Consider the following 27155-nt stretch of genomic DNA (forward strand, 5'->3'; position numbering starts at 1 on the left):
CAGGCCAAACATCACCAGAACTGAATGCTTTCAGCATTGCAGCACAGGCAGCTGGAGAAACAGTGAAATAAAACACCTTTCTGCTGAGCATCCTTCAGATTCAAGGGGGCAACCTTCTTCTCTTTCATGCCATGGAAAACGCTAACTGACACAGCCTGTACCCTGAACGCTCAGCTCTCAATGAGAAAGTTCATTTATAGGAGACAGTTAAGTAACTCGACACTGTTGCTACATTTGGATCTGGATGATATACAGTATACCTAACAGTCTGACGTGTTCAGTACCTGAGCAAGGCGATAGCAGCCTCGCGGAGCCTTGTTAATCCTGTTTCACTTCATAAAAAGAGATTTATAGCTCAATGAGCAGCTGAACAATCCTATCACTAAAGTGTGTTTGCAGTTGTGCCTTCACATCTCCGGCTGTACGGAACTCCAAAAGTATTAAATACATTTGAAATACAATTTAAAAAATAAATTATGAAATAAAGAATCATGTGAATAAATAGAGAAAAAATCAATACAGTAAATCCCAACCTCTAATTGTAAAATTCTCTTTTTCTTATCAAAATAGCTATTATTATTTAGAAATGTGCCCTTTTAATGCCTTTTACTTATTTCCTCATGGCATTTTTTCCTACTTAAGATGTGTTCAGAGTGAATAGAACTCAAATTTTAGAAGTGGTGCAATTACATATATATAAACTCAATGCAGACGTGCTAGTATATGCTAATTTGCCTATGAGGCTAAGATAACTCTGTCTTAGCAAAATTGTTGAACAAAAAGCTGAGCAAAATTTTAGGGTAATCTCAAGGCTCTATGACTCCACCTGAGTCATGAATGTTCAGAGACAAGAAGAAAAGAAAAGGGGTCTAATAGTAAAGTGGGCTAAGCTCACCTCAAACACACACACAAGTCCTCCACAGTAAATGACAAAATACATAGTTTCTCATTTAAATAGCTCCATTTTATTATACAGTCATATGATCATTTATTTTATACATTTAAATGTATTTAACACGGGCCCTTTGGAGTTCCATACTAGCATCAACGTCCTCTACATGCAATGGAGCAAGCTGTATGTCACACCACCAGCTATTAATATGTATAACAGCCCTATGTCAAAGCATGCACACATTCTGCTTTGGTACAGATAATTGCAAAGAAAAATATGGTCCTTCATATAGCTAGGGTACTACTGCAGACACATTAACATTGACCCAAGAGTTCCTGACTTCCTCCACTCCTCATGTTTCACTGGGATCGTTTCTTCGATTTTGTTTCCACAAGTCTGGACTGTGGGACAAGCTACAAGGACGCCATTTTAATCACTCCTAAATAAACAAACAACACAATGACGGTGGAAGAGGCAGGCCCTCCGTCACGCATGAATGATGTCGAGTGAAACTGACCACATGTTTCCCATAACCGTAGATGTCTGCATATCTTCATTTGTCAACACTGATTTCGACAATCCCACAATCGTACCGACGAGAGCAGTGACACAGGAAATAAAGCGGTCGTCAGGGCGACACACCGCAGCGTTGTGACATTTCACTAACTGGAAGTGATGTTTCTGTAAAGCCCTTGTATTAGTTTAAAGTGAACGAGCAGCCGTGATCCTGGAATAATTTGAAATTGGACTATAAAAGCAGTGTCTTATGTGAGCAAGGCTGATAATTAGCACTTTAATTAATTTTCATTTGCATGGAAATATCAAACTGGAATTAAAAGGATTGCCTTCAAATGCGGTTGTCTTTAATGTGGATACTTCAATTACTACATTTCTGTGTTAGGAATAGTGAGAATGTTGAGTCATTTGAGGCTCCATTAGTCATGTTTGTGTCTCATTTTCCATTCTGGCTGCTGTTCTTCCTGTAATTACAGCAAAAAATGTATTTTTCTTCTGTTCTGCGGCAAAAATTAGTTAATTAATATCTTGTTCACTCTGAAGTTGCAATATCACACACCCTGTGACTTATTAACTTAGATACAACACACCAAACTTCTGCTGCACCGTACCTACATAACTTAAAACTAGAGCAACATACCAGACAGAAATGTGCTTAATAAATACAACTGCATATTCCTCTCTTTGAATCGCCTAATTGGATCACAAAGAAATGTGGATTTCTGGTGTACTTCCTTATCTTCTGATGAACCAATTTTCATAATTGTGACCCAAGGCACATGTGAGTTTAAACACAGGGGAAATGTTGAGTGGAATGATTACTCTTTCTCCGGCGCTTTGCATTTTAAAACTTCACCAGAGTCACAGACAGACTCCAGCAGGAATGTGATTATATCAACAAAACGGTGTCAGGTGCAAATGGCTTTGAGCTGCCCCACAACAATACCAGTTGAATTTTCAACACTTGAGATTTCCTCTGGGACAGGCATTCCATATTACTGATCTATAAAAAGAAGCAAATTGCCTGCTTGCACAACCAAACCGACAGGGCCTCTGGGCTGCTTCTCATGGTCGCTATTAAAGCTCTGGGTGGTGTTTTCCTGCAGGGCTTGACAGGCAGACTTCAGACTTCCCCCACCCTGCCTGCTGGATGCCAGGATCAGCCTGCACGGAGCCCAGGTTGTTCGCTACTTACTGACACAGCCGGAGAAGTGCATGGGAACAAGATACAACTGTGTACATAAGTATTTCCAACTTCTTTACACATCTCTGCAGTCTGTGTGACTCTCTCTTAGACGTGTAATTCGAGCCTGGAGGGAGAAGGCACTGGGAGAAGAGTTAAGTACTGCCTGCTGATGAGGACACTAGATGAATGTTGAACAGATTTCTCTGGACAGGAAAACACGTTGTAAATGTTTGTGTATGTGCTTGTGTATTTCATATGTTTTCCCACTCTTTTGAGAATTATGGCCCTTAAAACACTGAGAGCATCACGGGACACTAAAACTTTCCACTGACACCAGAGCTGGTGAAATTTATTGTGGTGTGTTGGCAACTCCTTAAGGCAGATTGACCCGCTGAACTGGTGCAGATGGAGGGGGAATCATTGTTATAGTATGAGGGATCAGGGCCATATGAATTTATAGGAATCCAAATTCCCCCACATTTCTCACCAGTGCCATAAAAGCATTTATTCATTTAACTTTAGTTTGACAGAAACAAAACTTAACTCAAGGTCCACTTATGAACCTCTTATGGACATTTCAAATGCATCTTGAAAACTTTATCGGTGGATCAGAGGAGTTTACTCAGTCATTTTCACTCACTAACAAAGATCATGAGATGCATTTCCTTCACAGAAAAGTAGCAAATGAACCTTAACATCAAAAATTTTTGTTTTACAACAATTTCCATGTTTAGAAATGAACTTTCATGCTCCATGTTTTCTGAAAATTAAATCTCATTACATGCTAGTCTAAATGCTGTTTCAGAGCCCTCCATAAATTCTGTCTCCAGGAAAATACATTTTATGGAGAAATATTAAACCTGTTGTATAATTACTATTATTTTATTTCAATTTACCATATTATCTAAAAGTTTTTAAAGATTTCGATACTGAAACATATCAGTTTCTGTCTGGAAAAACACTAAGACTGCAGTCTGCATGATCCCAATTTACAGTGTAATGTTTTGTACAAGATGCATAGTTAGGGAATAATGGGATAACAATCATGGAACTTTATACTGTAAGTATTTTTGAACTAATGGGTACCTATTCTATTATTACAGGTACAGCATGACCACTATGTCATTAAAATGACCACATTCTGACACACAATCAGAACATGGTTATGTGCCCTTAAAGGTATAGGGGCAGGTTAGGGATGTTTAATATGATATTTGTTAATACATAAACAGTGCATTTTATGCAAATATTTTTTCTTTCTGAATTTGTTCAGTATTAAAGTGCTGTAGCTATCATTGGACCCTGGGTTTTTTTTTACAAAAAAAAAAGCTACACAAGGTGTGTGTTTTATAGGCTGATTCCAGTATTTTTAGAATCAGTATATTTATTTAGATAGATAAATACTTTACTATTTTAGGCTAACAAGAATTAAATTTTCTTAGTGTTGGGTGGTTGGGAGGTGTTCAGGGAATTTGTCCCCAGTATACTCAAAATCTTGTCTATGGCAATGTTTTCTTTGTTATTTTCCAAAGCATACAATAATACTCTGGGTGTTTGAATGTGTCTTATCTTACCTTCCAAAGAGTCTTTGGTTTCAGTTCATTTAACTTACAGAGACTTGAAACATATAGTATTTAATCTAAACTGAAATCAGGGCACCAGCACACTTGACTGACAGACTGTTATTAATGTTTAATGTATTTTTATTTTATTTTCATTGTTTGTGACCTGTGTTGCTATTCTATATATATTATATACTATTTTATTACAGTTGTCTTCCTTTTTCTTTAGCTTTTGTCTATTTTTATCAAGTTGTACCGTCTTGGAATGACAAGACTATATTTCATTGTATGCAAGTATAATGACAATAAAGATGAACTGAACTGAATTAATTTATGTAAGTAACTGTATTATGGTGTGATATCATTCAAAGTATGGACTATAATTTGAGAAGTTTAAGTGTCAACAGGTGTCAATTCCAAAGTAATAATAATAAAAAACGATAAGTGAGATGGGTGTGAACTGGTCCTGTGCTGTCCATAAGTGAAGTTGTGTCATGTCAGTGATATCTGCACAACTGGGGGTCCTAGAAACACTAACTGGGTCTGTTAAGTGTGTGTCAGTCCACAGTTTGCCTCAGCGATACTTGCTGCGACAGCTGCGTCTTCTTTGAGACACTCCCTCCCTCGTCATTGTTGCCTGTTATGACAGACTGCCTACTGAACCTAAATTAGCTTGAAAAGGTTCCGTTGGAGCTTGCACACACTTAAGGTTTCACAGCTCTATCTATCTATCTATCTCCGAATGACCTTTTACCGTGTCACACACTTATACTTTTCTCTGTTAGCCAATCAATTTGGCAACAACAAGGCAAGATGACACCAGCTTCATTACTGTCAGAGCTGAACATAATACCTCTAATGCTTAGTGTCACTTCCATATGAGGATAACAGGAACAGTTTAATTAGAGAATGCCATGGCAACAGTGAACATGTTTAAGTTAGGTACAATGAGGTGAAACAGACAGCCTCCAATTTGGTGAGATACGTCACACTAGTCAAGCAGTTAGGACTATTGTTAAGATACTCAGTGTGTTAAGAGAATGACAAAGGGACAACAGTAAGGATGCACAGGCACTGTTCCCTGGGCTTCATCTTGTCCTTAAGGTTGAAGAAATACATGCCAAAGAGGAATCACTGAATCTTGAAGTCGATATTTAAGGAAGAAGCTTTAAGGAAGAAGATGTAGGATAATTGCCATTCCTTACATCTTGCGTCTCACTTTTGTAGGTCTGGCCATCATTCCATTCTATTGACCATTCTAATTTTATTGTTTCCTTTATTCCTATTCCAAATAAGTTTGGATAACCTGAGTGTTTGTCTACAACCTGTATTCTCATCCAGCCCTGATCCAGAACTGTCATGACATCATGGCATTTTATGCCTTTGGTAAACAGTGACAGTGGAGAGATGACAGGAGTCAGAATCAGATGGTGGTCCATGCCCACCATCTTCACCCCTAATCCACTAGGGTGTCCCCTGGGAGATAGTAATCCATAATTCTGGTGCAGGAATACAAGTTATATATAAAGACACCGACTCTTAAGAATATCAGAATTATCCATAAACAAGGCTAAAAATGTACAGCCATGCCAACGGCTCTGAGGCTGTACTTGAGCTAAATGCTCACACCAGCATGCTAACAGGCTCACAATGAGAATGCTTGCATGTTAATGTTAACAGGTATAATGTTTACCATGTTCATAGTGTTAGCATGCTAACATTTGCTAATTAACACTAAACACAAAGTAGAGCTGAGGTTGATGGGAATGTCAAGAGTCTTGCAGGTAAGTCAGTAGGATTCATCCTCTAGAGGCCATACATGTCTCTACAAAATTTCAGTTCATGTGATAGTAGTTGAGATATTTCAGTTTGAACCAAAGGTGGACCAAATGACAGAGTGACGTAGCCATCCCTCACAAAACTGAGGACATGACCTCAGTGTCCGCCCATGAAATGGTTGCTACGGCCTTGGTACAATGTCATTGTAAGTGATAAAAATGATGTCCAGAGCTACAATAATAAGACACAAGTTGTAATAAATTATAGTTATCCTTTAAGGGAGTACAGGTTTAAAATGTCTTGTCCTTAACTTTTAAGAAAAGCATTCCTAAAAGGATGATACCTTGCACAGGGGCAAGCAGAGAGCTATTTTGCCATCCATAGTTTTTCCTAATAGTAGACCATATTTTCAGAGACTGTGTTACAAAAGGATTGTTCTTAACATAGTGTAATTACAGAGGCATTGAAGAAAACAAAAGGGCAGTCAGGGATGTCAGATAGCACAAATTGTGTTCCATTTGTACCCAAATTGGATTTTCAGCATGCTCATCAGATTGAGCCCAAAAGGAGAGAGCATGAATGTTACACCCCCAATAGTAAAACTGTAAATGAGGTAGTCCCATTCCCCCACCTGGTCTTGACCGCTGCAAATAAGCTTTCCTAATTCTAGATGTCATCTTGTTCCAAATGAAAATAGAAATTAGTTTGTCAATGGATGTAAAGAAGGATTGTTGTATTAGTATGCAAATAGTTTGAAACGGAAACAATTTTTTTTGAAGGATATTCATTTTTACAGCATTGATTCTGCCTGCCAGGCAGCAATAGGGAGATGGGACCACCTTTCAAGTTTATAAATAGCGCGCTCAAATAGCGACTTAAAGTTTGCTTGCCAAATATTTAAATTAATTTCTTGTTATATTGAATGGTAGATGTGAGTATGAAAGGCTTTGGGCACTCTCACTGATTGGGAACAGTTCACTCTTTGACAAGTTTAACCAGAAATCTCGGTATATTCTTTCAAAGTAGACCTTATGTTGGGGATGGATAGATAGCGGTTTGTTACATATAAGAGCAGGTCATCCACGTACAAAGACACTCTGTTTTCCACCCCTCTTCTACAAATTCCCCCATAGCCCTTGAGAGAACACAGAATAATAACCAAAGTTTCAATAGCAAGAACAAATAAAAGCGGGGGAAAGGGGCAGCCCTTCCTTGTCCCCCGTTGCAGGGGGAAATAGGGAGATCTGAAGGAGTTGGTTAGCACAGAAGCAAGAGGGGACTGATACAGCAGCTTGATCCAAGCTATAAAATTATCACCAAGGCCAAACTTTCCAAGAACACCAAAAATAAAGTCCCTTTCAACTCAGTCAAAGGCCTTCTCAGCATCTAGAGAAACTAGAATGGTTTTTAACAAACCCAGTCTAATCTGTCAATATGATTGATGGGAGAATTTTTTCCAGTTGAGTGGCAAGCATCTTGGTTAATAATTTGGTATCTACATTTGAAAGACTAATGGATTGGTAGGAAACTGGCTTCCTAGGGTTCCTTCTTTCCTTTAATAAAACTGATATGGATGCCTGATAAAAGGTAGGAGGAAGAGTTTAAGCAGCAAAGGCTTTGTTAAAGGCATTGAGTAATACAGGGGAGATTAATTTAGAAAAGCTTTAAAGAACTCAGAGGTAAACCCATCAGGGCAAGGGATTTTAGAGCGATGCATACTTTTTATTGCATGTGTTAAGTCTTGAAGCGAGAGAGGCTCATAAAGACTGGCTTTGTGGCTTGCTTCTATTATTGGAATTTGTAGTTTATTTAGAAAGTCACTTATTAATGAAGGGTCATATTTGGACTCCACAGGGCATGGTCAGAAATAACAACTGCTTCATAGTGCACAGTGCTTGACATGTGACAGAAGTTTTCAGTCTATAAGAAAATAATCGTGAATATGATTGGTGAACGGGGTGGAAGAAAGAAAAGCAATGAGGAGATGGATTTTTGAACTGCCAACGATCAACAATCCCATAATCCTTTGGAAAAAGATTCTATATTCCTGATTATGAAAATATTCTATACTCCTTGCTGAGTTGGAAAGAGGTTGAATGGTTTTGGAGGATCTCTCCAGTTTTGGGTTTAGGACACAATTGAAGTCTCCCTCCATGATTAAACAACTCAAATTCAAATTGGGAATTGAAGACCATAAGAAAGAGAAAAATTGATCGTCATAGTAATTTGGAGCATACACAGTGTACAGTTAAAGACCTACCCTGGCTAGAAAAAGATTGGGAACAAACAAACAGAGTTTGCTGCCCCTCTGGACTTAAACTGGAAGCGCAACTGGTACACCAGGCCCACCCAACCTTTGTGTGACGGCCATGGTCTTGATTGCTCAGGTGAGTCTCCTGAAGAAATATTATGTCTGCATTTTTTGAGATGTGAAAGAGAGACAGAAAGGTGAGGGGGCCCTTGCCCTTCTCTCTCTTTCTGTACATAATAATGTAGCTGGACAATAATGGGTCTTGGCCGGGCTCCCTTTTCAGGTAGTGATGGACTGATGGGCATGGTCAATCACTACTGGGGAGGGAAAGTTCTCGGCATGCAGAATCTCTGGAATGAGCTCCATCATAAATTTAGTGGGACAGGAGCCGTCTGATCCTTCCATGATGCCGATGAACCGCAAGTTTTTTCGCTGACTCCTTCTTTCGAGATCAAAACATTTGTCCTTTAGCTGCTTCAGCTCTTTCATTTTCAATTCATCAAGGTGCTCCAGTTGAATGCCGTCAAGAGTGTCTGTGAGACTGTGTGCCATGTCAACTTGCTCAACTATCACCTGGGCATGGTCCTGGCGGAGTCTGTTTATTTCTTCTCCCATCTCATGGTGAAGGCCTTGAAAACTTGTTGTTGTCTCTGAACGTATGACCTCAATTTATTGCCTCAGCTCTGTGCGAAGGGTGTACATTTCTGCCCTGAAGTCTGTCAGGATAGCCTCATGGGAGAGCTGAAGTTCCTCACGAAGAAGTTCCACTGTGAGTTAGCCGCCATTCGCCATCTTGTCTCACTCGTTAGCTTAGCTGTCTTAGCTGTTCACTCTTGTTATTCTCTAGATTATTTCTGTCCGAGCAAGGTGAGGTGGACAGTGAATTTTAAACAATATCACATCAAAATAATTCAACTATGGTTGAAGAAGTGTGTAAAATAAGTAAAAAGAATCAATATATGTGCAGTTTAACCAAACACTCCTAAATCCTGTTTCTAACACTGACTTTCCACTGACGGAGACATGGTGGAGTGATGGTTTCATGCAGACAGTTTATGATAAAGGAAACATTAATCCAGATTAATTCAACAATCATTAGTAATACAGTTCTGTGCAGGACTCGACTGTGTATCAAGGGCAAAAAGGATTAGCTGCAATTTGCATAATAAACAGGCCAAACAAACAAACACAAAACAAAAAAAAGCAAAGGTAAATAAACCTTGAAGTGAGTCCTTGTCTGCCTCTGTCCATTTTTATGTATACAATTTATTAATCAATATTTGTGGGCCATAATTACAGCTGTTTTGCTTGTTGGGAGGTAATGGAGATTAATTAGTGACCTGCAACAAAAGCTGTATGTATGAAGGGATAATGAGCTCCGCTTTACGCTTTAATTTTTAAGCGATATGCCAAGTCATCTGAGAAAGTGGAAAATTAACTTTAGACTTTTAAATTATGTTTTTTTTTGTTTGTCTTTGTTTGCTGTTTAAGACCCCCGGCGGTTCCATCTTCATGGTGAAAGTCTCTCAAGCAGCAGCGCAATAATGAATCAAGTCCTGCCGCGTGAATAGTCTGTCTCAGTGGGACTTTCCCTTACTTAAGGTGACCTTCCACACATAAAAAAAAAACACCATTTAATGTCTCTCCATCAGATGCAATATTTGGATCCAACATTAAAGGAAACACTGAATGAAAGCCTTTAACACTCTTCCGGAAACTTTTCAACTTGTTAATTAGTATTAGATCTTTGTATTTTCTTTTCTTTACGTTATCATTTTGTTTCTCCGTATTGTGATTCTACTGCTGCCACTTCTGTCTACTCTGTACACCCTTTGTCCCTTTTGTCTCATTAAAGGCTTTTTGAGGGAATTGCTTCTTAACCAAATCAAAAGTCTAAAGACAGAGGGCATCATATGATCGTGCAGACTGTAAAACATTAGCAACACATAGTAACACATAGCTGAGCACAAGCAGGCAGGATGAGTAGTGTTCTTTTTTAACCAATATGTTTTTTATCTCTATTTTATCTGGTAGTTTTACATTGTGTCTTTATTTTGTCTTTTACTGTGAAGCACTTTGTGACATCTGTTCTAGAAAGATGCAAAAATACATACATTGTTACTTACTTACTGTCTCCTCACACACACACACACACACACACACACTTACAAGTAGGGGCTCTCCAAGATGCCACTAAAATATATATTTTAAAGCAGCACACTTTAGCTGCAGCCCGGTGCTCTATAATCATGTATATACAACACTGTGCAGGTGATCAGTGTAAGTGTCGGGCAGATGACGTCCCACTTCAAAATAAAGGCTTTCTATTCTACATTTTTATTTGGCCACAAGCTGGCTGTTTATCTGTTGCACTGCATCAAATAAAGAACAGCATTACAGGTATCGATGATAAGAAAGGTTGTAGAGACCATGAAATGTATTTCAGTTGATTTTTAATTGACATTTGAGTATATTTTTGTTGGTTTGTAGTGCTGTCAAATATGCGATTTTGTTAAGTTGTTACATCTTAACAAAAAATACCACATATTATGTTTTTTGTTGTTATAAATTTTACAATATTTTAAATTCAATAAAAATAATAATATGCTATAAAAAACAGCTTGTGCAGGGCTAGACAGTTTCCTAGTTTGCCTCTATAACACCTCCTCCTCCTCCTCAACACCCAACATGTGGGGCCAATATGTTGTTTAACACTCAGGCTGAAGTGAGTGAGTCACACATCTTTCATTAAAACAAAGCTCAATTCTAATTCATAATCTTTGATCCAGGAAGCAGTGAGCTCTGAAACTTTAAGTCTGTCAGTTAAAATAATAAAGCACCAAAAATAAGAAACAGAAACAAGATTTAGAACTAATTCCTCACTAATTCCTGCTGGAGATATTGGTGTAAAGTGTGTCTTTGGAGGATATAAATCTGATATAAAACTTTAAAGACTGTGGAGCTCGTTGTTTGTTTGTTTGTTTGTTTGTTTGAGGAGCTGTTTCAGTTCCTGGCACATACTGCTGTGGTGTGTGTGTGTGTGTGTGTGTGTGTGTGTGTGTGTGTGTGTGTGTGTGTGTGCGTGTATGTGTGTGTGTGTGTTATGGAGACACCAACTGTGCTACAGCATCCCTTGCCCTTTTCCTGAAGAAAACCAAAAATATCTGCTCTAAGTTGTGACAACATCTCCTCCGTCGTGCATTCCCTAAAACCCAGCCAGCTCCACGCGCCTACTGGCCCTCGGTTTGCATGACGTTTCCTCTTCTTGCTTACGATTGGACAAGCTCTCCGCCTGTCACTTTGACTGACATCACCGGAGCCATAGACTCCTCCCAGCGGCAGCAGACGCTATTTGAGTGGGGAACAGCGGATTGTTGTACATAGAGCCGGTTTAGTGTCGTCAATGGGAAGCACGCGAGACGGTGGCAAAGCGAGTTACGGTCTAGATTGAAACCCGCGGCTGCACCATGCTCTCCACGTCTATCTCGTGTCTGTGGATTACATTTTGCCTTCATGTATGCTGTTTTGTAGACAGCGTGGAAGCACAGAATGCGAAGGAAGGTAAGTTCTTAAAGTTTGGACTCTCTTCCATCCCATCGCGTTTACAGACATGCGCCAAAATTAATAGAGATGTGTCCAAATCCAGCAGTCAGCGTTATGGCTTTTTCTCTTGTTGCTTTTTTATTCCACGCGATTTTTTTTAATAATTCCCAAAAAAAGTGGATGTTTTATGAGCCCGGCGCAGTCAGATGAGGCCAGTGTGCGGGGATGACAGCGCTGTCGGCTCCCGGGCTGTAGCGATGAGCGACCTCTCGGTGTTTTTACGCACGGCAATTAAACGCTGTAGAGCACAGATTACGCAGAAGCTTAGTTTATATCATACTTCATCACCAGTGCGATATTGGCATAAGTAGCCTGCTCATTATAGATTAACAATCTATCTTGCCAAACAAGGTAATATCAGCGGATCGATCGTCCCAGCAGGCTCGCCTCGATGGCAGAGAGTGAGCCGACTATCTGGACGCAGTTTTCGGAAGGTTATTTCCTCCAAAGTGGCCTCGGCTCTAACAGTCCTGTTTAGTCTTGTATCTTGGAAGGAAGATGCCGCAGATTGACGCGGAGATGTAATCTATCTCAGACGCTCAAATTGGCGTGAATGAAGGCTATAAAACACCAAAAAAGAGAGGATTTAAATAACTCAAAATGGCAAAAAAAATTTGGCACTTTTAATTTATCGGATTCCGTTTAAATTAATGACATTATGTTATGCGTAAAAACAGAAAATCACACGATAGGTAATGATTTTCTCACCACCAAAACTACAGTGTAATAACCGTGCGCGGTGTGGATGTGAGGCTGATATGAATTGTAAATCCTCGGTGTTTATATGCGGGATTTCGTGTAACCTCCACATCAGTCTCCTGGTAGATAGAACCAGAGCATTTTTTTTCTTTTGTTTTACGGCGGTGCGTCCTGACTTGCGTCCCCTCTTTCACGACGGAGCTGTCTGCTGACACTGAACACAATTAAAACAAGTTCTTTTTTTTAATTTAAATTCGATGAAAGCCGCCGCGTCTCGCCGCTTTGCGCTCTCGCACGTTTTTCTAGAACATAAATCAGACTGCAATGACAAATCTTCTTCTCTGGTTAAAACTGAAAACAAGCCGCCCGGTTGGAAGGTTTCACTGTAGTTTTATGACCGCTTCCAACGGAAAATATTCCTCAGTTTAAACACATGTACTGTGTGTGCGTCGGGATGGAGGAAGACGCAGCTCGTTTGACCTTAACGCAACTCCAAAAAATGAGTTTTAACAAACTGGTGTGTAAAATAAACCATCGATAAATAGATCCAATGCGCGTAAATCCTATGCGTAATGATTCCCATCCCGTTCTGACCCGTCTCTATTTCTAGAGTCTGTATTTCCTCTTTATATGTAATGTCAGTGTCTTCATTTGCGCCGCAAAAAGTTCCCCCCGCAGAACCGAGGACTTGTCTGCTGCAGCATACTATATATTCTTATTGCATGTTTTTGCTTTAGCTGCTGCTGGTAGAAATTAGGTCACGGCTATATGCTATAGATATAAATGTGTGGCCTATCAGTGATACCCAGCCCCGTGCCCCGGTGAGATTTAACCACCTGCCTCTCGGTTTCCTGTCACTAGTGATTCTGCTGGACTCCAAGGCACAGCAGACAGAACTGGAGTGGATCTCCTATCCTCCCAATGGGGTAAGTCTGCAGAATCTCTGCATCACTGGCACAGGAACTGACTCCATATCTCTAAATATATGTTTCCTGCTTTCTCTGATGTCCCACATCTGTGATAGGAATAATAATATCCAAAGGTGTTAAATATACATCAGTAGCCTATATTTCTCTGCTCACAGATGTCTTTACATAACACCAGATACAGAATGCAAGATGTTGTTTCTTCTACTAAACTCTCACGGCTTTTGACATTCAGAGCACAAAGGCCTTTAGCAAACCACTTCCAACTCGCTAGTCTGATTAAAAGCATGCAGGCTGTGAAACTTTTTAAATAAATAATGTGAGTAGAAGCAGATAAACTGAGCGCAATCATTCTTTAAAGATGTGCGTGTGATAAAACTGCAACTGCTGATCTCCCTTCATTCACTGCTTTTTATTGTACATAGAACCATCTAAAATAACTATATTTCATACACCTTTGTCATATTCATTGCACTGTAATCACTTCCAGTCGACGTTTGATTGCCAATCATTAGACGTCTTTATGGAGGTTTCAGTCTGATGGTTTTCACTTTTTAAATTGAACATGGTGGCGTTCCCTAATGGACTGTGTTCATTTACAAATGTATGTCTTCTGTTTTTTCAGTGGGAAGAGATCAGCGGTTTGGATGAGAACTATACACCCATTCGCACATACCAGGTTTGCCAAGTCATGGAGCCCAATCAGAATAACTGGCTTCGGACTAACTGGATAGAGAAGGGCGATGCCCAGAGAATTTTTGTGGAACTGAAGTTCACCTTGAGGGATTGTAACAGTCTACCTGGTGTGGTGGGCACTTGCAAGGAGACGTTCAACTTGTATTACCAGGAAACTGATTCAGAAGTAGGCAGGAGCTTGCGGGAGAACCAGTACGTGAAAATTGACACGATCGCCGCAGATGAAAGCTTCACTCAGGGCGACCTGGGTGAAAGGAAGATGAAGCTGAATACCGAAGTGCGCATAATTGGCCCGCTGTCCAGGCGGGGCTTTTATCTGGCCTTCCAGGATGTAGGGGCATGTATCGCCCTGGTCTCTGTCAAAGTTTATTACAAGAAGTGCTGGTCTATCATCGAGAACCTGGCCACCTTCCCAGACACCGTGACGGGATCGGAGTTCTCCTCACTGGTGGAGGTCGAGGGCATATGCGTGAACGACGCCGAGGAGGAGGCCGACAACTCTCCCAAGATGCACTGCAGCGCCGAAGGGGAATGGCTGGTGCCCATTGGGAAATGTATATGCAAAGCAGGATTTCATCAGAAAGGAGATGCATGTGAACGTGAGTGCCTGTATTTATTTATTTTTTCATGATCACAGTGAAACATATTTTAAGTAGTAATTTAATTTACTCATCAGAATTCCCAGAGTTGTTTTCTTGTTGAACTAACTTTTAGAAATCAGTCAGGGGCGTCCTGGATTTCACACAACAAAAGGTGTGCCAAGAAAAAAAAACCACAGGCAATAAACTGGGGAGTATTTGTGATTTGATTATGCAAAACAGGTAAATGACAATTTAGGCATCATTGGCTGAATAGTTGTGTTGGCAAATGGGATTAAAGCAGCTGATTTGACAGCAGTAAAGATGGATAAAATATTGAGGCCAGGCATCCGCAGTGTAATAACTGGAATCCGTGTTAATTGATTACAAGGCTTTTAATTTATAGCCACAATTCTGTTGACACTGGGATTAAATAATAACTGGAGTTTAGCTCCTCAGCTCAAACACTGCTCTCTTTCCTACTGGCAGGGATCCAAGACAATCACTAGCAGAATACACAGGTCTAGAGGAAGTCCAGCCAGTCTTTCAGTATCTCTCTGCCCCGGCCGAATGACCCTGACAGAAAAGGAAAACAAATAGCTGGCGAACTGTGGCATTTAGGCCTCGGGATATTTATGAAGGAACCTAACAGGAAGGGCAAATACAGCCTCGGTGGAGCTCATTTTTTTGTTATGGTGCAGGATTGTGCCACCACAATTAACAATAACATGCTTTCTGTCACTCTAAATGCTCAGAGGATTATTTTCAGTGGCCACCTGACTTGAAAGATAAAAATCACTATGGATTAAGGGGGGTGGCTTAGGTCACAGAACTTAAGTGGCCTGCCTTGTCAGCCAAGCCTTTCTTTTTCTTTTTTTTTTTTTTGCAAAGTGGGCAACCGCAATCTAAGCAGCTTATGAGAAGCAGCAGCCAGTAATAATTGAAGGGAATGCGTCTAAGAACAAATTAGTGTCCCTGGCAGACAAGCTTTTATGCCACGCTGTCATCCATTAGGGACCCCAATGAGGGAGGTGTGTTAATGAAATATATTAGGCCATGTAATTTAGAGCAACACAACCCACCTCAAGTTGTGCTATGTCTCTAATGTTAGCAGACTATCGCTGATTCAACCCCAAGGAGTTCCTTTTTATTGTTCTTGTTGTTTTAATATGCATAGATGGAAGATCCAGTTGTGCTCTTAGGTGGAAAGGAAGCCCATGATTTATTTCCACAGGGAGAGCGATGCAGCATAACAGCCAAAAGCTCTGGCTTGTCAAAGTAATTCTAAGCTACCTTTTCTTATTATGCCCTGGTGCACAGCCTTTCAGATCAGAAGACTGTTGCACCTCTCTATTAATTAATTGTTTATGTGTCACTTAAACAAATACCTGTGGATAGAGGTGACAGTACAGTGAATACCCTACCCCTTAGGTTGTTTAAAACCTGAAGAAGAAGCCTCCTTAATGTGTATGTGGATCAAATTCCAGTCTTGACACTGCACCTTTATGAGCTTTATCTCCACTGAGGCATGAGAAGCCTTTGTATTAAGGGGTAGTTAATCTAAATAAAATGAGAATCACGGTGCACCATCAGCACTTCTTCCAGCGGCTCCACAGACATTAAATTGTCCATTCAGTAGTTTCCCCCAGAACAATCTAAAAGCTATTCAAAGTATTTCTATCAGCTGAACAGCAGAGCAATAAGTCCAAGTGGCTGTGACCGTTAAAAATGTGAGATCCTGGTTGTTGGATGTCGGACTTGTCTCGGTTGCTGTAAAAGTCTTTCAGCTGAGGGGACTTTCTCTAATGGTGCCTCATGGTGATTCTGCACCTTAACTATAAAGGGTTCAGTGTGCTTCAAATGAACTATTTTGTACAGTCTGTGGTTTGAACATCTCTAAAGGATAAAGTGTTTATACATGTTCCAAATTGGTTGACTTGAAAGCGGCGTGGAAAAAAATGCCGTCGAGACGTTAAGAATCGTACAAATTGGGATAACAGTGCACGCTTTCAAAAGCATTCTTGGTGTTGCACTCGGTTGTACACATATAAAGTAAAAAATAGTTGTGTGAGGAATGAAAAAAGACAGCTTTAGAGAAAAGCCAATGATTGCATAAACTAGGTGTGCATGTTTTGGAATGTAACAAAAATTGTTGCAAATCCCCGAATTCCTGCATCGGAAAAAAGAGTTTAGACAGTCTGACAGGTGCATCATTTTATTATACTGAGGCCGTTAAAGTGCTGGAGCCAGGAATTTAACATTTTTGACTAGCCACCAAAAAGGTGCAAATTCATTTAACCGTTCAAACATATTTTTTGTAGATGATCCAATGGAAAAACATTAAAATTGTCAGATGTAGCCTTCCAAAGTCTGACATGGAAAAGGTGTGGGGGGGGTTTCAGATGCCGCTGAATGATCTGACAGTCGCTTATTTTGAAGCAATCTGGCTCTTTAAGACAGTCCTCAGCTGGCCTATTTTAGTATCTGCAGTGTGCTATGATTATGACATGGCTGCTGAGTAAAATATTCAGGCACAGGGTGGGTGCAGGTGGAGTAAGTGAGTTGAGCTGTCAGTCATGTCATTTGAGGAGCCCCCTGTGTGGATGCAAAGGCCTCCTCCGAAACGTGTTGTGATCCACTCATTCATCACCGTCAACGAAGAGGGACCCCTTGTCTTTTCACTCCAACCCCCCCGCCCCCTTTCCCCTGTCTCTCTTTAACTCTTTGTGTGGCAATCTGTGGCAGTAAATGTCACTCTTCTTCTCCGCCCGCTGCGTTCAGTGGTCTCAGTGTAATGGGTGTTGAAAAAGGCCAGTTGAAGTGTCCCCGCAGCCTGCGCGGGGTTCATTTTGCGAAGTGCGTGTTGTGAAAATAGCGCCCATTCATTCGCTGGTCCTGTTTAGCACTGGCTTCTGGTTGCAATGGAGCCACAGAGTCATTTGGACAGAGAGAGGGCCCTTGTGGGAGGACATTGGCGCCTTTGTTCCGCTCAATCCCGGGAATGTATGTTGTCCGATTTTGACACATCACATCATTGTGGTACTAAGTAACCAGTGCCTGAGAAATGATTAACTGTTGACCCTCACCCAAAAAAGGGAGAGGTCTCTATCTGGTGGAAAACAGATAAAACAGGCTGTATCTCACTGCTATCGGTGCATGCTAACAAGAGAATTAATGAGAGGATACAGCATCCTGTAGACGCTGGCACCATCCATCTTGACTGTCAGAGAGTTGGACAGAAGTTAGTTGGAGACTGATTGATGACTGGGCCCCTGAGGGAAGAGACTGAGCAGTCGGGGTCTGACCACGACAACTAGCGTGTATGGAAGCCACCAGGCAGCCTGGGCAGGCCAGGCCCAGCTCCAGGCCTGTAGAAAAAGCTGCACTTAGCATTTCAAATGAAGCCAGGAAGCCAAGAGTCAGGAGGTCCTCATACATCTTGACGCTCCACTGATTGATAAGGTGTGAATTTAATACACCAAATGGCTGTCTTTTACAACTGCTCCAGAGCTTAATTATGCAAATGACAGGTGTGCTTGGAATCCACAGGAGCACCAAATGGACCTAAATCACTCAAGATTGAAATAAATTGGTGATGGATGGGAGCTCGTCCTGTCACTGCCAGTGTCTGCTTCCTGTGAATAGTATCATTCTTCTACAGCCCAGGGCTTTTCCTCCTTGTTGTCCCGGCCTGGCAGGTAGCAGTCAGACTCACAGATGTGGTATTCTCTGCTCATGATGGTACTACCAATACATACAATGGCAGTTTCCAAAAATTGGTCACTCAGGGGAGGACTTTGAGACATGAGACACAAAAAACCTAAAATGATTAGTGGTGAACCAATTAATTAATTAAACATTGAAGTCATTCATCGAGTAAAATGCCAAACATTTGCTGATTCCAGCTCCTCAAATATGACAATTTGCTTCCTTTCTCTGCTTTATACCCTTGTGAATGGAATGTTTTTGGGTTTTGGACATTAAATCAGACAAAACCGGCAGTTCAAAGGCATCATCCTGAGCTGTGGGAACGCATGATTGGCATGTTTCACTATTTGCCAATTATTTTTCTAAGCATTTAGAGTGAGCTGAAAGTGACGTTTTAAAATGTCTTCTTCAGTCCAAACCCCAGAGATATTCACTTTACCATCCAAGTGAAAAGTTAAAACCAGTGATTATTTGCCATCTGTGCCTAAAAAAATACTAAAACAACGAATCGATTGTCAAGATTTACTTTTCTGTCAATCGTTTAATTTGATAATCAAATGATTTTTTAAGATCATGGGATTACTTATTTCTAATTTGTATGTTCCGTGCAGCCCAAGAGTTACTCAACTCTATGGTCAACCATTGTCATTCACTTTCTTTCTTCACCCACTGTTGCCTGCATTGTCTCTACTTCAGTTACTGGAGGATTTCCAATGTCGCCCCAGAAAAGAAGGTTGTGCTCAATATGCTGTATGAAGGTGGACAAAACAATAGATTGCATAGTAAGTTTCTGCAGGAAAGGAGACAATGGTACAAAAAAGGCCGAGGAAAAGGGTGTTACGTTTCAGTTGACGTGATGCTACTAAGAACATATTCTGGTCATGTAGACTTGTGTTCATGACAGGACGATATTACTGCATCTAATTCCTTCTCATTAGACACAGCGACTTCTTCAGAGGATGAAAAGAAGGCAGAATGTTTGAAATTGTGATTTGGCAAGCTATGATAAAGAGTATTTATTTTCCACATCCAGTGCCCCCTTTTTAAATATAAACTTCCAAATGAGAAGTAAAAGCAAGAATAAGTCGTTTCCCGGGATATGAGGACATCTTGCTAGAGCCGGTGCCAGCAGTGCTTTCTGTGGGATCCGGCTGCACTGTCAACACGTCAAATTAAGTACAAATGCCTCATTTTGCATACTGGGAGGCTCATTCACATAGTTGTTTGGCTTGGTAAATATTTATCTCCAAGTTATATTCATATGAAGCGCTCTAATTCATATGCCGAGGCAAATGCAAAGAAACAAAAACCTTGTCGTGACTAATTATTTGCTCCAACTGGTTTTCAGGTTTATTGATATCACATTAAGGCTGGATCTAAAACGCACTATCTAAGCACAGAGAACTGAGCTTTAAGAGGGACAAGAGGCTGCCAGCGTCTGGTCACTGGTAATAGGTTTGTCTCTCACCTCTGCTGATAAGCTACAGCAACTGATTGCATACATGAATATCAAGTAGCTGATGGAAAAGCTCAATCCACTCAGCTGTTGTAGGCGCACAAACCTTGTTAAGAAAACACTTTGAGAAGCATCAGAAACAATCTTATCGTTACTTTCCTTCAAATTAGTAACCTTAAGGTTCTTTACACTTAACCCGTTGAACCCTGTGATGTTTTCACTGCCTTTATTTGCAGGCATATTACATATATATCATTATATAGTCATATATCATATTTTCAGTGAATATGTTAAGCTACTCAGAAATACCATTCATTTGCATGTTAGTGGTGTTAGGACTGAAAAAAGGTTTTCCCAATTTGAAACTGTTTGATAAGGGTTTTCAACAAATGGCAAATACCTGAATATGAATAGAGATGAGGAGAGTGTCCATGTATCAAGGATATAAGAACACGTTGATAGGACATTCCGGGTACATCTCAAGTCTCTTAATTGCGTCCACGTTACCCTCTCTTGCATCTTCTCCTTGCGTCTAAGTCCTTCCCACTGAGGATGCATGGAGAGATGTGAGGAAACCATGCGAGGTGGGAGGAAACACGGAAATATGTGTTTTAGAGAAATGAGACGTCACGTGAAGCGACGTCAGCAGATCACAGCTGATCAGCTGTCAGCTTTAACAGCTATAGAGACTTTTTATGGAGTTACCGTCTACACACATGTGCACTGTACTGATACTAATAAAAGGTGTTTGCAGCTGTTTGTAGCCTGTTACCTGTGATGTTTAACAAACATCTGCACATGAATACAAACCTGCATTCTGTATTTATATTGTGTTCTGTGTCCTGCTCAGAGGCACAGGAATCATTTCAACTGGCAGAATACATTTATATTATTTATTCATTATTTGCGTCTGTATTTATTGATATTCTGATTGAGAATTCATTATTTGATAACTCAGAATATGATCAGAGTCTCTTTTGAACACTGGAAATTATTTATTAGGCTAAATTGTTCAGGCAAAAAGAAAATTATGAGACTCAAACCCCGAGTTTACTCTGTCATCTGTCTTCCCTCCGATACGCAAACCGCACTGATGTTGTGATGTATCAGATCAGTCCGATCAGCTGTAGCGTCCAATCAATAACTGATATCCAGGGGGAGTGTCAGCTGATAAAAGACTTCCGTGAAGGCTGCTCTCGTGCGTCCTCGCTCATAGATCCTCAGAGATCCCTCTTCACTCCTCACCGCTCAGAGCAGGAATAAGACATCTGAGACGGCCTTCAAGATGTCGGACTGGAACAACTTGTGGTTCAAGCGAGGATCGAGGAGTGAGGAAATATCAAATAAGAGACTTGAGATGTACCCCATAAGCCTTAAAAATGTCAACAAAAAAACAGATGTACAAAACAACAATCAACTGGATCAATGTTTAGTCTTGATTCAAATCAGAGGTATGACTCTCAGAAGATGTGGTGAGATTTTGGATGCAAATTGCGCCAAATCAGCTCTTTTATTGTGTTTCAAGTAGCCAAGAAAAAAAAAAAACAGAGAGTGATGACTTATCAGTATCCAGGTCTTGGAATCTGACCTGCTAGTCCAAATTTGAGACCTTCTGTTGAATACACAGAATCAAAGCAAACATTCCTCATTCTCACACAAACAAAGGCATATGGTCAGCTTTACTGGTAAGAGACTTTGTTAACCCCCTAAAAGGGAGACCTCTGTGACTTTGTGTCAGATAGCATTATTTCCAAGGTGACACCAGGGTCCACATTTTGCCATGCATAAGGTCAGTGAATATTAACTTCATTTACACATGGCTGCAGACCAGCACAGCGCCACAATGGAGGCCTGCCTGTTGTGTTTAGTAACGTGAGCGCACCGGCTGACAGGACACTGTCAAGACGGAAGATGGATGATCGCAGCAGTTGACCCCTGATCGCTAGAGGAGTCACCTCTCCGGCCCCCTCTCCCTGCATGACAAAAGAGCCCCCCTCCCCGTGCAGCAGCCCTCATCTCCACTTGCACTAACAGGTTCAGACATCTTCATCGATCCCTTCTACCATACCTCTTGCAATTCTAAGCTTTTGCCCTTTTTAGCTATCCAAACTGTGGTGCAGATGTCTTTTTTGTAATTGCTTGCCTGCTGACTGCTTGAGAGGGATGTAATCAGACAGGCGAACTCCATGTCAGAAGACAATGCCTCTGGTGTTCTGTGTTGTGTCCCTGTGGCATGAGGGGGGAAAGTGATATGCGACTGGGTCCGGGGTCTCGCCACCTTAAGAGGCAGCAGGGAGGGCCCTGTTGTCAGCGGAGCAAGCTCCTCTGGGAGTCTTCAGACCACTGGCTCTGTACTTCAATCTTCCTTTAAGAGGGAAATCGATAACTTATTACATAACTTCACACTTTTTTTTTCCACTTACACCCAGAGCAGAGGAAGCAAAACTTAAAATGTGCTTAGCATGGCTCTGTTGTGGGAAATTCTGCTGTTTCTTCCAGAGAGTGCTCAAAACCACTTTTTTTGGGGGGGTATTCAGGATGATTTGATTAAATGTTTGGTCTATAAAATGTAAGCAAATAGTGAAAAATTCCCATTGCACATGATGAGAATGCCTGTTAGTCATTTTCTGTCTGTCTATCTAGATTATCTGCAGGACTTGATACCTCTAGGTGTGAATGGTAAATAAATAACTATGTATATATTTTGTTATTTGGATGAACTGACCCTTTAAGAGCAGACCCAGATTTGAACAACCACTCGTGGGCATCTGAGGCCAAGCTGGTGTCTTTGTGTGTCAGGGGAGGCCATGGGGGCCTGGCCGCAGCAGTGATGAGCGGCTGGTTTGACATTGTTCCATTCCTTTCTGTCACAGCTCTGGGACCAGAGGGAGGGGGGGGTGGCGGGGGTGGTGGTGGTGGTGGATTGGGATGGGCGGGGGCTGGGTCAGGAGGGTTGGTAGGCATTGGCACAATTCAGAGATAATGCTCAGTTGCTGACTGGGGACATTTTCACTGCCGATTTCGCTTGGGCTGCAGGGGGCTTTGGATCAGTCAGACCTTTGGACCCTGTGCTTTCATCCCCAGAATGCAGAGTCCTCGCCTCATCTGCTGTGTCTTTTAGTACAGCTCCCTTTTAGAGCTGGCCACCTCATCCATTAAAGGTAGCCGCCTGGCTGGCCTTAAGGGCCCTCTCTCCTGTTTCCATGTGAGTTAAATGAACTAAACAAAAGACGATTAGGCAGGGACATTTTCCATGTCACTGAGAATCCATTTCAAAAAGCTCACTCCGCATGATAACTTAAAGAAGCAGAGACCTCTTAGGAGGACTTTGCGCACTCATGATACAGCTTCTGCTCAGAGGAGAGTGAGAGGCCATAAATTCTCTGATGTAATGGGTTTAATTTTAAAATGCCCTTCATTTTCCACATCCGAATCCATGCAGTAAATCAGCAGGAGAGCTGGAAGAGAAAACAGGTGTTCATGTTTGTTGTTTGTAATTTGTATTGATGTCAGCGGTGACCCTAATGCAGCTAAAGCAGTTGTCTTTTGTGAGATCATATTACTTCCTCCTGTGTATTTCACTCATAACCTTTGCAGACGCATTGATTCTACGGTCTCGGTTTCATACGCATGGCTTGATAGTTTCTTCATTTTCTCCACGACAGTCTCATTTACAAATGAACTAAAGAGACATTGGAGTTACAGTTCATTACGGGATCACCCCCCACTGAGGGGCAGGGCACAGCCTGTTGAGTTATACACTGTGAATTCTGAACTTGATACAGTTATTTCAGATTAAACGTTACATCTTTTCCCCACATTTGAACATTAGTTTAAATTTCAGAGACAGATTTAAGGGGTAGGTTCACAAAAATGCAGATACAATGGAGATAAATGGAATTCCTATTGCTGTACTCACAGGAATTTGAAAAATTACATTAGAGAAGAGTATTTTTATCTGAACTCACATGTACGTATAAATCATCCACCCGCCACCCACCCAAACCAATTATTTCTTCCAATTTAGAGACCCGCATCCGATTATCATTACCATTACTTCTCAGTGGGATATATGTAAGTGTGATGATATGGTAACGTATTACACTGAAGTACGCTGGTTTTAAATAAATAAACGTTTTTTTTTAAGTAAAAGTTCTTTTTTGGCGTTGCAGTGCAGGGAAAACTTTGCTTTGCAGAAATGTTGTAATTTATTTATGACCAAACAGATGGTGGCGCTACGTTTCAATGGAAGAGGAAGAAGAACACAATAATGACATATGGCTTCATGCAAGTGTTGATCTCTTTATGGTCTACTAACATCGATATTATTATTAATATTTTCCTCATTAATAATGTATTAATTCACCCACCCACAACCCATCTGCTATTAATCACAATGTTAATTTTTATGACCCTGCCCGCCCGATCTGCGGATTAACTGCGGTGCCCGCGGATATAACTGTGAATCCGTGCATGACTAATAGCTAGTGTCCTGGTTACTATGGATAATCTACAAAAAAAACTTTTTACAGGGACTATTTCTTTGGTAGAAAGAAGTTCCGTTGACCTCCATGTTGTTGTGGTGGAATCTCAGAGAAAGATATCTTTAAAATCTGAGCAACTAAAACCAAAACTATGTAGATAGCTTGATAGCACTAGTGAGACTAAGTGAGAAAATGTTTTTGTGTTATTTGGGTGAACAACCTCGTACAATTTTGAAAATGTATAAGGCTAAAGTTAGTGGTTTCATGGTGAGAGTAGTCTGAAAGAAATATAAATGGAGATTCTTTAAAATGATGGTAATCTCCACTTGTTCATTAGAAGAAGAAGAAATACTTTATTGATTCTCGTGGGGAAACTGATCCCCATCCTATTTACACACACTAGGAGCAGTGGGCAACCACAGTGCAGCCTTGGTCAGAGGCACTGAAAGTAGTATTAACCCTAATATACATGTCTTTGATGTTATTAGTGTTAGTATTAGTATTATTAGATTGCTGTTTAATTCTAAATTGGCCCACTTTTAGGCTAAATGTAGTGAACTGGCTGTAGCAGTAGTAGCAGTAGTTAGTAGCAACATAGCAAGAGCATTAGCTTAAATTTTAGTATAACTTAATCAGTGGCTGACTTTGATCTTTACTGTGTACAACCAATCAGGCACTTCCTTTGGGTTTTCTCTGCTTAGAGGGCAAAGCTGCATGCCCTCCAACACAGTGTAAGGGAATGCTAATCTTCTCTTTGTTTCTCATGGAAAGCTACTTATCTCCTGCTAAGCACAGGTACCTCGGATGAATGGGCCAGTTGTCTGTATGTGTGGAGTGCAGCAGCAGCCAGACAGAGCCATTCCAAGTATGTGTGGGGCAGAGGGAGGATTCGGCAACAATATGACATCAGATTTTTTTTAACCGTTTAAACGTATGTTTCAGCGGCTCTGACTTGTTTTTTTTTTTTTGACGTCATTGTAGCCATGTCCTACCTTCTCTGCTTCCTCTGAAACCCACGGGGAGGTGTTGGTGTTGTTTGGAAGGGGTTTGACATTGAAACTCTATCTCCGTCCCATGAAGAGATTTTCAGCACGGCCTCAGTTCTTTTCCCTTCTTCTTTGTGTGTTCTGCCACTGTTTCCAGGAGCTGGGTAGGCGCCTCGCCTCTCATAGGTGGGAGATTAACATGTCTGCGGGCAAAAACCCAGCTGCTGAGCATCTCCTTCTTTACTGAAAGAGAAAAAAAAAAGGAGCTTTAGAGCAGTGCAGAAGACTCATAGGAAAAAGAAACATTTGACAAACACCTGCTGCTTCCTTTGTTGCTCCTGTGATCACACTCAAACACAAAACATGTTTGAATATGAAAAAAATTAGAGTGTAAACCACACAAATTCTGTAGCATAAAATGAATTCTTCCATACTTTGAATATGGTTTAGATGATACAAAGGTATAAACAAAATGTTAGCCTGCACTGCAGTAAGCTTAATAAATAACTCATGTCTCCCTTCAAGGTACACTTGATTTCTCCAAAACCTTTGCAGCTACAAAAATCCACACATCACCCACAAGATGAGATCAATTGAGCTGTCCTTTGGCTTTTCAAGTAGAAGAAATACACTCAGCTCGGATTTTTCTCAGGTCTGCCTGCCTGCTTTGCTCTGAAATTACTCACAAGATGTACTGCCTCTTACATTGCAGGGGAAAACACCACGGGCTTTAGTCCATAAAAGAGATGCAGCCATAGTTCAGCATGCATAAAATGTAGTAAACAGAGTCTGATGAATGTCCACACTAAGGTCTACTATTTATTGAGGCAAAGAACATAAGTCACATCTAATCAGAGCTACACACATAGGCCTTAGGCTACATTAATGCATAAGAAATAAGCTCTGTGTGAGCTATTGACATCCCTCTCTATAGTCGTAACGCACGGTCATGGTCCTAATCGTATGCCCTGAAAGTAAAACCGAAAAACATAAAGCAGGAGTTGGGTTTTTAAATAGCATTTCATGGTCGTCTGAACAACCAGCTAGACACACAGCATTTTGAAATATCTGACAGAGAATGTTTATGGCAGCATTGACATCAGATTGCAATGTAATAGAAGTGATCAGACAGGTTTGAGGGAGAAAATATCTTTGTTTCTCACAAAAATGTGAGCGAGTATCCAACTGTCACATATTTTGATCATATTTAGGCAATGATCTTGTACAGCTGCTTGTTGTTAGACGACATTTAACAACTAAGTGTGGTCAGATTACCCTGCTAGATCCCCTATTAACCCTAGTAACCCTCTGTTCTTCCCCTATTCTTAGTGCAATGTGGATGGTATTCCCGTGCAAAAATACTATTCAGCCCCAGGCTTACTGTATGCTAATTTGATTTAACATATTAATGTAGGAATAAAGAACATATAAGTGAAAAAAATGAACATTTTAAAAAAGATTTTGACACAAGGACCCCCTTCAAGTCAGGGCCTTGAGAAGCAGGATCTGCTTTAAGGTATCTGTTATTCTTGTGCTTTAGTGGTGCATATTCCCAAATTAGCACAAACTAGTTGACACACAGTAAAGCTGCAGCTTTTGTGGCCCCTGGACTTCTGGTGCCCCAAGTAGTTTATCACCAAAAAGTTCTGTTTTGGGTGTCTGTACCAAAACTCATATCAGCAAAAACAGTGTAGAAGACTGATCACTATCTGAGGGTATGTGTTGAGGACCGTGCAGCACTGGATGTCACAATCAAGCAGACAGAGGAAGAGACGCTGGAAGGAACCACACTCATGTAAACCACTGGTGACAGGCTCCACATCTTACCAGGCT

At 40.8% G+C, this 27155-nt stretch overlaps 1 protein-coding gene and 1 long non-coding RNA gene across 8 annotated transcripts in view; one reads left to right on the forward strand and one right to left on the reverse strand.

Moving 5' to 3' along the window:
- Nucleotides 1-11513: 11513 nt before the first annotated feature.
- epha7 (eph receptor A7) overlaps nt 11514-27155 on the forward strand; it is a 90378-nt gene continuing 74736 nt past the window's right edge. For 3 of the 7 annotated variants that reach the window (XM_067571528.1, XM_067571526.1, XM_067571527.1), the window contains exons 1-3: nt 11515-11747; nt 13350-13414; nt 14040-14709. In XM_067571528.1, coding sequence (XP_067427629.1) covers nt 11654-11747; nt 13350-13414; nt 14040-14709 — 829 coding nt within the window. In that variant the 5' untranslated portion in view covers nt 11515-11653. Of the gene's footprint in view, nt 11748-13349; nt 13415-14039; nt 14710-27155 lie in introns of all 7 variants that reach the window. The other 4 variants (XM_067571524.1, XM_067571525.1, XM_067571529.1 and 1 more) reach the window with 2 other exon arrangements.
- LOC137168784 (uncharacterized) overlaps nt 23232-27155 on the reverse strand; it is a 202858-nt gene continuing 198934 nt past the window's right edge. Inside the window, exons 5-6 of the long non-coding RNA XR_010924341.1 lie at nt 25329-25565; nt 23232-23310 (exon numbers count right to left, since the gene is read on the reverse strand). This is a non-coding gene — a long non-coding RNA (uncharacterized lncRNA). The remainder of the gene's footprint in view (nt 23311-25328; nt 25566-27155) is intronic.

Source organism: Thunnus thynnus, chromosome 18 (assembly GCF_963924715.1).
Source record: "Thunnus thynnus chromosome 18, fThuThy2.1, whole genome shotgun sequence".
Classification (NCBI taxonomy): Eukaryota; Metazoa; Chordata; class Actinopteri; order Scombriformes; family Scombridae; genus Thunnus; species Thunnus thynnus.